The sequence below is a fragment of the Centroberyx affinis genome, unplaced genomic scaffold (assembly GCF_046629955.1).
Source record: "Centroberyx affinis isolate AG114_WGS23_722 - 3 ecotype Tasmania unplaced genomic scaffold, CSIRO-AGI_Caff_v1 ptg002105l_1, whole genome shotgun sequence".
Lineage (NCBI taxonomy): Eukaryota > Metazoa > Chordata > Actinopteri > Beryciformes > Berycidae > Centroberyx > Centroberyx affinis.
In genome coordinates, this window is record NW_027280430.1 from 26,491 (window position 1) to 38,881 (window position 12,391).

Genomic DNA, 12,391 nt, shown 5'->3' on the forward strand with positions numbered 1-12,391 from the left:
AATTTGCTTGCCATCATCAATTTAGACAGCAGAAATGTGTGTCACGATATCAAAATATCTTCATATCATCACGATATGATTCCACTTAAAGACGATAAACGATAATATTGAATTATCGCCCAGCCCTAAGTTCACATATTAATTTCTGATGTTGTGCTATGAATTTCATAGTCTATATGATTAGAAACAGTTCAATATATTGGACAGAAGGCATAACTTATGCTGCCCCACTACTTTTCATCCACTAGACCACTACACATGGCAAAATGCAACATGCACAATTGCTGCAGTGAAGCATCCCAACAGTAGATAACCAAGTGGTTTCGTTTGACTCATGGGTTTTCACAGGAAAAAGGGGGTATGTTGGCAAGCAATGGCTTCACTTGTAAAACTGGCCAATGTTTTCTGACTACCCGTATCTTTACCCATATTTTTGTGGCACAATGATTATATTAGATGATGAAACTTGACTTTTATCTTTTTCTCTGGTTTTGTCCAAGAGATCTCCAGGGAGTGTTTTTTTGCTCTTTGAATGGCTTTGTCTATGCATCCAGAGGAGTAACTCCTTTCCTTAAAGCGATCAGCCATCTCAATACTCTTCGATTCAAAATCAGATCTGGATCTGAACAGCTGCATTTCAATTTAAGAAACTAAATAATTGGGATAATCTCTTTTATGTACTTAAACAACTCAAACAAGTGGTATCAGCTGTCAGTTAGCAAGAAAGACAAATTTTAGGTTTTTCTGTCACTTTTCGTGACAAACAGTCAAACTTTTTTTTAAGTTCTTCAAATAGCAAAATATATTCAAATGGCTCAAACAGTAGTGGCTGTATATCAAATAATAATAATGGTTCTCTATAGGACCATTTAGTCATCAAATGGCCACTGAAAACACTAAAATCTTTTTTAGTGTATCCTATGTTCTCTGAGCATCTATCAGACTCTTATCCTGAATGATTTATGCCTGGTTCATGCCTTCTTGGTGGCTTGATGTGTGTGAGCTCCGTATGAATGCAGACATGCTTTCCGCGTACCTTGGCATTCATGCTCATTGCTCTTTCATGACTGCTCACCTGAAAATAATTTGAAAAACTGATTTGGTGACGCTGTAGTAAATTCAGCTATCCAAACCCTCAATCAGGGAAAAAAACAAAAGCACAAAAGGCACATCTACATAACTGTAATGCCACCCACATTTTAGATTTCAGGTGGTGCACAACCTCATGTGTCACTCTCAAAATGCAGCCAACACGCCCAGTTACTTGAGCTGCAATTACATCATTCTGACCATGCGCCTTCCGCTGAGTTTCTGCATGAATCATATTAAAATGAGTAAGCAGGTAAGGTTCCATGCTCTGCTCACAGATACTTTGACAGGGACCCAACCTGTGAGTTTTTGTTCATGAGACAGAGAGTGATTTTTTCAAATGTCTACATTAGGGCTGCACCATTATGGCAAAATGAAAACGTAATCAACCAAATCAGAGCAAGGCGAGAGAATGAATTAAAACTAGGAGAATATTGTGTTAATTGGAAAATGGCTTGATAGTGCCAGTCCCACACAAAAACATGCAGGTAAATAAACAGGGCTAGCAACAGAGAGAGAGAGGAGAGGTTTATGATCAAGGCAGTGCTGCTCAACTCAAGGCAGCAGCTGACTGATAAATTATTCAGACCTATCCTGAATGCTGAACACACTGACTTGAGCATCTGACAGTCATACAGCTTGCTCAGTAAGCAGGCCAGCCTCAAGAAATGGGGAGTGCTCAAGCCCAGAATTAGACCATCAGTAGGTCTCTCTCTCTCTCTGTAGGTCTCCCTTTTCTCCCTCCCCTGTCTTATCACAGATCAACTGGTTAAATTAAAAATACAAGAAGGTAGATTTCTTTTGAAATGGGCTCTAGGACAGTTCATAACCCACAAATCCTCAAAGCAAATAGAAGAAGTATGCTATGGCGCAACACTATGTTGAAGCAAACCATGGCTCACTCTGTCTCCTCCCTAAAATTCATAAGCATAGAAAAGGTCAAGCCACCTCCAAGAGGAGGCAACATTACAAGCAAACTACTATGTAGGGAAGCTCTTTGGATTTTCACTCTCAGCGCAGCTAACACAGATGGAGTGAATGACCAGCCAAGCCTTACTTGTTTCCTTTAATTATCTCTAGGCCTACAGCCCAGGTACTGTGGAATTCAATCATTTGGAGAACCTTTCGACTAAGAAGACGCTTAGTCGAAATGTCAGTCACCCTCTGGAATCTCATCAAGCAGAAAAACACTGCAGTGCTTCAAATTAACACTGGAATTTCAAGTGTTTCATGAGATTGCTGGTATTGCCACATTGCAAGGAACATAAACTGTATGTAGCTGTATTTCCGTCTGCTTTAATAAACTTGGCGGACACTTTCAATGCGCAGACAAACAGAGTGTTGATCACGCCATCACTGCTAGGGGCTTGCTAGGAAGCACCATTATGCTGTGCTATAAAGGGAATGCCGGAGAAGTTATTCATCCATCCATGTTCTAACTGCTTATCTGGGTCAGATGCGGTGGCAACAGGGCAAGCAGAGCAGCCCAGATCTCCTTTTCCTCAGCAACTTCTTCCAGCTCCTCCTGGGGATCCCCAGGTGCTCCCAGGCCAGCTGGGAGATATAATCCTTCCAGCTCGTCCTGGGTCTGCCCAGGGTCTCCTCCCAGTCGGTTGTAACCAGTACACCTTGAAAGGGAGGCACCCAGGGAAGCATCCTCACCAGGTGACCAAACCACCTCAACTGGCTCCTCTTAATATAGAGGAGCAGCAGCTCAACACCAAGGTCATCCCAGATTGCTGGACTATCACAAAGAGTAAGGCCACAAATGAAACCTCATTTTGGCTGCTTGTATCTGCAATCTCATTTTGCAGATACGGCAGAACTGTTTGTCCAGGAGTGTTACAGTTCTGAACAATCAGGAACCAGTAGCTAATTCAACACTGGTTCTCAATACTTAAACATACCAGTGCATTATTGTAATAAACAGTGGCTCATCACAAATTCATCAAACACATGCCTGTCTTCACTGCTCCTAGAAGGACCTGTCCAGAAGAAAACAACAGAGAACTTGTCCTTTATGGAAACCAGCGCTCAGCTCGACTATTCAATCAGCCATCACTGCTGACTCTTTTTTGTCAAGTTTTGTTTTTGTTATTTGTTGTTGTTTTGTCACTCAGCAGTTACACATACTCCTGTTGGTTGACCTCTGGCATGCGGTATCACTTTGGCTTACCAAGTTAATCCTGTCCTGGGATAGATGGATAGGAGAATTGCCAGAAAATACACACTCACCCTCACACATATAAAGAACCATGAACATGGATGAATAGTGGCCTAGGATAACATAGTAAATTGACTCCAGGAAAGGGCCTTCTGCCACTGTAACTGCTGTAAGCTAGCACTGAGAGCTAGCTGGAGAATGCTATTAGCTCTAAAATGAATATTGTTGTGCTATTAGGTCTAAACTGAACACTGCTGTGCTCTTATCATTGCCAAGTAATCCATCATTTCTTTGTTAGTTTGACTGTCTGACAAATGAGTCTGATTCCTGCAAAGCTAGACACTAAACTGAAACTTCCATTGTGTCACTCACACTATCATTGTATTGGCCATTGCTTGACTAGTTTTTGGCATCTCTCTCTGTAAAGAAGCCCTCCATAGAGAGAACTGTCTGCCCTGCCTCGTCCGGTCGTCACCTGATCCAGCCACAAACACTCATGTGAGTGGGAATACACAAGAAAGCTTTTCTCTTGTTACAACAAACCTCTATAGTGCCACACAGCCCTGCCTTGGGTTTCACAGATGGGAGACTGTGTGTGTGTGTGTGTGTGTGTGTGTGTGTGTGTGTGAGAGAGAGGGAGAGTGTGTGTGCGTGCGTGTGAGTATGTGCGCGGCTGTGCATATGCGCATGTGGAGAGGAAGTCACAAGCAAACCCACTGAAGTCAGTAAGGATTTGAGGAGTAAGATAAAAGCTTTATGACCACTGGCTGGTTTCCATCCATCTCAAAGCCCGGCTGACTTGAGCCTCTCTCTGTGTCTACAGACCGCCAGCAACACAGAGCAACTTGGCTGCTGGGTAATCTCACTCCCACAGTAACTCTGAAGTGGCCATGTGCACTTACAAACCTTTAACACTATAAATTAGCAATTTACCAATAGATGAACATTTATACAATATTTACATTTCTGTTCTTACATTGTGTTTTGTGTTTATGTGTTATTACAGAATAGCCACATTATGTAATTGTGAGGCATACTAAAAAATTTGACCAAGTTTATATCTTCATCTCCATGGCATAATCAGTTAACCTGGTTACTTAAGTTGCTGGCAAGTCTGTACTCACAGCCACAGTGTCATTCAGCCTCTAGCACCACATGAGCCACATGGCTTTAAAGTTGGTGTGCTGGTTCGTTGGCTAAAGTGGGGAACTGAAAACACCTACCAACAATCCGATAACAATTATATTACTATTATGGAAAACACAAATTGACAGCAGATGTCTGACATTGTGCAAAAATGAATGAACAAAACAATTCATGTGTCTTGCTACAAGATCCTCGATCTACATCCTCCTCATCCTGATTTAGATCCAAGGACACTTTGGCTACCTCTTCAAAAAACAGTTTTATGTGTTTATATCCTATAAATCACCTTTCTGGTCTCTCAAATCTGGTGAATGGGTAAAAAGATATTCAACTTTCACCTCAGGAGAAGATAAAGGCCATTAAAACCCACTTTCCCAGGGCCTTAAGATAAATAATATATGTGGCCCTGGAAACCCCTTAATGTCAAGACCACATGTCCATGTATTATTACCACAGGAAGGCATTCTTTGTAAAGGTCACACTGGGGACTTATAAGGACTGTTTACAAATGCAACAAAGACCCAACGGCTTATAAAATAAGATGCTGAAAATAACCACATAAAGTTGTTTGCAATTACCTCACAAAAACAGTGAGCACCTGCTGCTTCTACAAGGGTGACGGTGACAAGAAAGGGCACAAAAGGAAAAGCATCAGTTTGACAGGGATTTGATACCCAATAATAGATGGTGAAGGGGAAAGGAGAGGGAGCTTGCTGAAAATGACAGGGCTGCTGGGTTAACTATTTTCAGGGCAAATAAAGACAAAGGGAGAAAGGCAAATGCAGGTAGATATGAAAGCAAGAGAGACGGAGATAGAGGGAAAGACCTTCCCTGCTAGTAGGGATAGTGCCTGCAGCCCCAGAGCTGTGCTGGGATCACAAGACAGTGTGTACATGGTGAAGCACATGTACACATCAGAGGCAGCAGCAATCTAAGGATGTATTGGAGGTGAGTCAAGACAAGCCAGCTATAGAGAAGCTACATTTTCTACGCCATGTCCTGGGGCACTGTGTAATTATAAGCTCTGGTCTAGCGTAGGAGGAGCAGGCACACTACAGTGAGGGATGACTGAGGGCTACAGTCACTGACATAAAGACCAACCTGCCTATCCAGCACAGACAGCAGATGTGGAGGCCTCATTTAAAATTGGCACAACCAAGAGAAGGAGACTGATATCCACCAAGGCTCCACAAGAAGAAAAAAGGCTTGTATAAAAGTTCAGGTGCCTGAATATGTGGTGGACTTATCCTACATTTTTACACTCTATTTTTGTATTGACATCTCTGTTTGTGTACATTCACTTTATTCAGAGACCACTAGACTATTTATTTTAGGGGCAGTAACCTCCTTTGCAGTTCATGCAAAACAAAAATCACCAAATATCAATTGTTTCTTTACATCTTACCTCACTCATGGAAACTCAACCATCTAGTCTGACTCAGTAGGATCGATTAGGCAATAGCATTGTTTGCAGCCTGACACAAATTAGCCCACATTTCACAACTGCTTGTCCTTTGTCATGATGAAATCTAAACGGGGCTGTTGTTAGAACATCCTAGGTTTTGTTTGGCAATACCATCATTCTCTGATGACCAAGTTAATAGAGTCATTTCTAAAAGTATGCAATGCCTGACAATGTCCTCGCAAGCATTGTTAAGCAGCATGTGTAAAAGGTAATGGGTTCCAGGAGCACAGGATGGCAGAAATTCATGGAAGAGAGAGATTAAACAGGGCAGCAGTTTATTCACCAAGTTATTTTGTCACAAAATCAGATTTTGTTTTGCCTTGGACCTTGTTATCTATATTTTCACTTCCTAAATGTTCTGCAAAGGAACACAAACCACTGGTAGCTAACGCAAAATTAACTTTTATTTTCTTAATTCACCACTGCAAGACATTTTACTTGCACACTTTCTGCTACAGGCTGCTATCACATTATACCATGCAACAAGAATTCCACAGACGCAAATCCGAGGATGTTTAAAAAGTGTTACTGCCTGAAGTAATCTAATGTTTCCAAAACAGGGATGGCGCCACTATATTCAAACTAACTTGGCCTTGACAAGAACTCATCTCCAATTGCATGTTTGTAAAAACTGAATCGGAAAAGGCTGGAAAAGACGCAAGGGTGCTCCACTGTCAGAAGTAGGATTAAAGGCAAAGGGAAAGTTCTGGTTAAAGCTTGCAGTAATGTGGTTAGTCTGGTCTGGCTTGAGCTTCAGATAACCACAGTGCTGCCTCTGGGGCTCCCAGAGGAGCCTGTGCTGTCAGGGCCGGTGTCTGTTACACAAGGTAACAGAAGCCACTCAACAAGGTCATCCATGTTCCCTCCAACTTCTCACCACGACCAAAATCTCACACATCTCCTGCACGCTGTCCTGCGCCAAGACAACAGTGTGCACTTTCTCCACATGAAGGTCTTTCTGGAACACTTGCGACATACAGGCTCTACTTTTGAGTATTTATGCAACCGCTCAATGTTCTAGCACTGTTTATCAGTATCTTGGGCTAAGCTACAGTTCTTTCCATAACCTGATGCTTCCAGCAAGGAAATAATCTAATCTAGTCATATAAATATAAATGATATGTCACATCTAACCAAAATATGATTTATGCTATTATTGGGAGAATAGTGGGAGAACTTCCTTTCCTTAATAAGATTCACATGCTTTGCTTGACCTGCTAATTGTTTATGCAAATGCAGATAAATTATCACAAACTGTGATGGCAGGGTAATCACAAAAGGCACTGCTCAGCATGCAATACGGTCTAAATTCTTAGCTAATGGGTTTAATTAACACAACTCTACCCAGAGCAATGGAATCAAGCATAAATGGGAAGTAAAAACTGTGCAGGTAAACTGTACTGAAATAAAAAGTACTCTGCATTATTCCTGAGAATATACTTGAGTACAAGTACAATATTTATCCTTAGATCCACTCAATAAAATTATTGCTGCTTTTTTACAGAAAATATTTTGTAAGTTTGTTTTTACCCAAGTGAACACAAATTCATTAAAAAAATCAAGATGCATGGTGTGAGGTTAAGTTAGAAAGCAGGATGGGAGTGTGAATGAGTGTGGAGGAAGGTGTGTGTGTGTTTGTGTTTGCACTTTAACTGACCTTCCATGAGCATGGAAGTCCAGCTGCAGGGTACTGTCCTGGGGAGAGACCGCCCTCTTGGCTCTCTGGTGGCTGCTGTGCAGGGCTTCTGTGTCGTACGACAGGCCCTCATAATGCCGGATGTATTTGTTCAAAGGTTTCCCACTCTGACCTGAAACAGAGTTCAGTGGTTGATCAAAACAAATGAGAAATCAAACATTTGCTGCAAGGCAGTGAAGGAAAGGGACATCTATCCATCTTATATAGAAATATGATAGATATGATAAAAGGAGTGACTTTAGGTCTATGATTAGAGCTCATGAGAAACTTCAGTCATTCTGTACTGTGTAGCCTTGTGCCATCAATGTCAAACGTGTGTATGCACAGCATGTAAACAAACTGTGACAACTAAATATAGGTATTGTTTTAATCCAGTTCCCTTGAAAATTATGAGTGGGCACTGAGAGAAAAAAAATACGATCAGGGTTCACAATGTCCTAGTTTATAGAGTGTATGTATTAGAAATGTGGTTTTCAAATCCCTGGGGCAGATGATGTTGGTGACAATGTTCATACACTCATACTGACACTGTCCTGAAGAAACTTCTATCTCACAAAGTACACTGGTACACTGGATAAATTGCTATGGTATACGCAAGAGCATACGCAAGTAATTAAGCAATTCATTAAAGGAACAAAACTATGAGCTGCTTATTTGCCATCAGCGACATGGAGAACATTGAATGGAGAAAAATAACACGCATTCCCAAATGCAACTGGTCAAAATAATTGGACCCATAAGCAGAGACCAGTATTAACATATTAAGGAGACTACCAATATTATATTTCTAGGTTTTATGAGTGCATATTTCCCACCATGTTTGTAAAATCCCTTTATATCTGACAGTAATACTGCTGGGGCAGCATTGTTGTGGAATAGCCTACACTGTGGTGAGAACAAGCCTTTCTTTATGCAATGATTTGAGGCCATACAATTCTTTTCTATGTTCCCTGCCATTTTTCCCCTCATTTGTGTGATTACCAAGTCATAACTAATCATTCATGCCTACCCACAACTTGATTTGTCATACATAGGTGGCAATGCTTGCGTCACAAGAGCCTCATGTTGAACCCTTTGCAGAGGCCCTCGCAACTACGTGCCATCAGTAAGAGACCAGAACGTAAATATACATTTTCTTTGAATAAATAGAATTTCTTTGAATAATAATGGGGTTTAAATGACTGAGAGAGAGAGAGAGAGAGAGAGAGAGAGAGAGACACACACACACACCCTGGTTTCACCTGAAATCAACAGTGGTACTGCTTGTTCATAAAGGGATACACAGATGACGCTATTCCCAGAGTCCTGTTGCTATCTTTACTGTTCCAACCCTGTTCACTGTGAACCAAAGGACTGATGGCTCAATGAAAATGCCTTTAGAAAAGAGAGAAAGACTGGGAGGTCCCCTTACGCTTTTTGTATTTTGTTCTTTACTCAGACAATAGGAAAGTATTGACAGGAGAGGGGAGAGAAACATCTGACGGGATTTGGTCCTGGACCAGTGAGGGCGCATGTTTGGTAGGAAACGGGAATCCATAAAGCCACAACAGGCACTGAAGAAGACTATGAACGTGTTTTTGAACGGGTCTTGTCTGCCGCACATTTAGTTTCACTGTTCTTTCATTTCTAACTGCTTTTCGCCATTGTTGCTATGATTGCCATGTTGCAAAACATCACAGACATCATTGAAAAGCCAATTTCAGGCAAACGGGCATGTGCACAAAGGGTCAGACACACAGAGACTGATAAGGTATAATATTGTCAAATAATGTCATCTCAAAAACGTTGCATATCGTAGCTTTGACTACTTGACTTTCTGGGCACAAATGCTACACTTCTAAGAGTTTTCAGATGCAGTGGCTCCCATTTGTCTAGTAAACAACATGAAAAAAAGCCTCAGGTGGGCGGAATCAGGTGGGCGGAATATTGGATACTCTTGGGAATTGCTGACTCACTGTTCCTATGGTGACTTAGCTGCATTACAAATATTAAAGCAGTCCTGCTCTGCAAAGGCAATAGGAGAAACCCTTGGCCTATACCTGGCTAAAAAATTATATCAAAAAATATTTGTTGTGAACTGGATGCTCACTTGTACAAGACAAGTGAAAAAGAACTTCTAAAGAGTAATGAAATGATCTCATCTTCTCCAATCTGTATGAGGCCTTATGAAGACAACATTACCGCAAAGCGTGGTGTGAGCCCCAGTATGTAAGCTTTGATCCTGAGAGGAGGGCGGTCCGCTGGTAGAGATTTAGACATATATGCTCTCGGTTTGATTAAAGCAGTGTGACAGTGATGGGAACCTTTTCAGATTCTCAACACCGGGCTGCGCTCTGTCTACTCCGGCAACCCGCCCACCTGCCTGCACACATCTCTGACCAGTGGAGCCAGGATGGGGAAGCGGAGATGAATCTCTGCAACAGTGGCCAACTATATTACAATCTGTCACTCGCTAGCCATGCTTAACAGGCTTACACAGATTATGAACGCGACCCCACACAGTTAATCCAGCACGCTTTCATAAGGGATAGTTTTGTTGTTTGAACAAAGACAAGAAAGTGGTCAGTGAAGAGCATGTGGGCCACACCAGGTCACTGAGGTTCTGTTTCAGTAGTGTGTCATCATGCTAGCTTAGTATTCACTTAAGACTTAAATGGCTGCAGGCTGTTTCAAAGCTAGTCTACATACCAAGGCAATACTGAATGCTATTATATACCCTTACATCTGTCGGAAGTGTTGGGTTGTAACTGGAGAAGCTTTGCTATGAGCTAAAATAAAACTTTGGAATGTAAGTTCATTAGCAAACGCTCTGTTTGATACGGTGGGAGAGACACTGCGCTTCAGAGCTTTAGGGATAATGACCCTAGAATCGGCACAAAATACATTAGTAAGGGGCTCCCACAGGCCAACTGGGATAATGTTCCACACAGTGACTGATAACACACACACACACACACACACACACACGGCACTTTGCCTGTATGTGCTACACGGTTTTGTTCCTCCTGTGAGGAGTGTGGTGGGAGTCACACCTCTCCAAACAGGGAGAGGCTGTACCAGGCCAGCAGAAACATGTTCATGAATGCAGGAAGAAAATATTCCAACAATCAGCTTCTCTAGCCCCATTTCCACAGTGACGGGCGACAACTAGACTGAACTGTAACAACCAGTCTGAAAAACAACAGGGTGGGCTCTGATGTGAGAGGGCTTAATTAATCGGGGAATATGGTGCTTTTGTACAAACACAAACACTGCCAGCTCAGATTGCCCAGATCAGCCTCCTCAGAAGGACATGACAGTTCCATTAATATGCAATAACGTGGCAGCACAAAGCTGTGCCACTGATTTGCTTAACAGATGGTTAGTTGCATAATAACTTAGCAGTGAGGTCTGTAATTTCTGACATGCGATAACACGCACAAACCTCACATTAACTGCCATTCATTCCAAAAAAACAAAAATAAACAACAAAAAAAGTTACAAAAGGATGTGGCAGCTATATAATCTTGTTGGCTGGACCACAACAGCAGGGCCAGCCCTACAAACGCGAATGTCTGTCACTGACTGACTGACTGACTGACTGAGTGACTGAGTGATCAAGTTACACCATTGGTCAGCCGTGGCACGTGGCACATCATAGGATCACAGAGCCAGAAATTTCAGTTTCGTTTTCTCCGCCGTCTAGTTTCTCCGCTGAGATCAGGAGCCCATTTCTCCCACACAGTAAGCAGGCTGACCAATATCATGCATGTAAGCTGAAGCTAAAGTAGAATCTATACAATTATATCATATTCGGCCGGGGTCCCGACGACGATGCGCCCCCGGTGTCCGGCGAACAGCGTTTTCGGCACCGACGGGTAACAGAGCGCCTGGCGCTTGGATCGGCAGGATCAATGCGGGCCGTGGGTGGAGACGACAGCGGTGGAGAGAGAGACGGGACGCGCTGGAACGATCAGTATGGATGTATGGACTATTATTCTGTATTAGCAGTCTACAGTGGAGTTAGTTACACCATTGGTCGGCCATGGCACGTGGCACACTCATACACGGTCCAGCCATATACTAGGTTTTGACCTAGTCTTGTTTTGATTTGGTTCCACCCCACATTTTCATAGGTCTACTCCCATTGGAAATCTTTTTGTTATGAAAATCCAAGCAAAATTTCAAGACCTTTTTACATTTCCAGTGCAGCTCTCATAGAGGCAGGCAGTCACTCGATAGCACAGCAGTCTCAAGCGCATGTGTGAACAGCAATCCATTTTTTAACAGGTGCACAGCCTCACACCTCAAAAGCATTTCCCCCCCCGCAACTTATTGCTCACAGTTACAGCATAAGTCGCTCATAGCACATTTTTGCCACTCCGTTTTCCACAGCAGGGGTCTTGCATGCGCTGGTGGTATGCATTACACACAAACACAAAGAACACAACACAGTGGTGACACAGTTGGATTGTAAAGTGATCACTGGGAAGTGCAGTGTAAATTGACTGCTTACCATCTCCAAAAAAAACAACATAAAAACAAAAAAAACCCTCACAGATTACCACTTTAACAAACAGATTGGTCACAAGAGTTGGGCAATTGGATGAATACTTCAGGGAGGGAATGGGGAAGGGTGTAATTTCCGTCGGCGATTTAAATTACCTTGATGTTTGGTCATTTAAAATGCAGCCCAGTCCAAGACACTCAGTGGTTCCCACAGCACTTTATAATGACTGTAAAACCTGACAAGAATCCAAACCGTATTATTTATGCGTGTACTGTCTTTGAGCCTAAAGTCATGTTGAACATAGTTTCCAAATGCAATATCTGCTGGCCAAAAGCGACATTG

At 42.3% G+C, this 12,391-nt stretch overlaps 1 protein-coding gene across 1 annotated transcript in view; it reads right to left on the reverse strand.

The window, feature by feature from the left end:
* adam10a (ADAM metallopeptidase domain 10a) overlaps positions 1–12,391 on the reverse strand; it is a gene marked incomplete at its 3' end in the record, with an annotated part of 43,554 nt that overhangs the window by 26,111 nt on the left and 5,052 nt on the right. Inside the window, exon 2 of the mRNA XM_071531652.1 lies at positions 7,522–7,672. Coding sequence (XP_071387753.1) covers positions 7,522–7,672 — 151 coding nt within the window. The remainder of the gene's footprint in view (positions 1–7,521; positions 7,673–12,391) is intronic.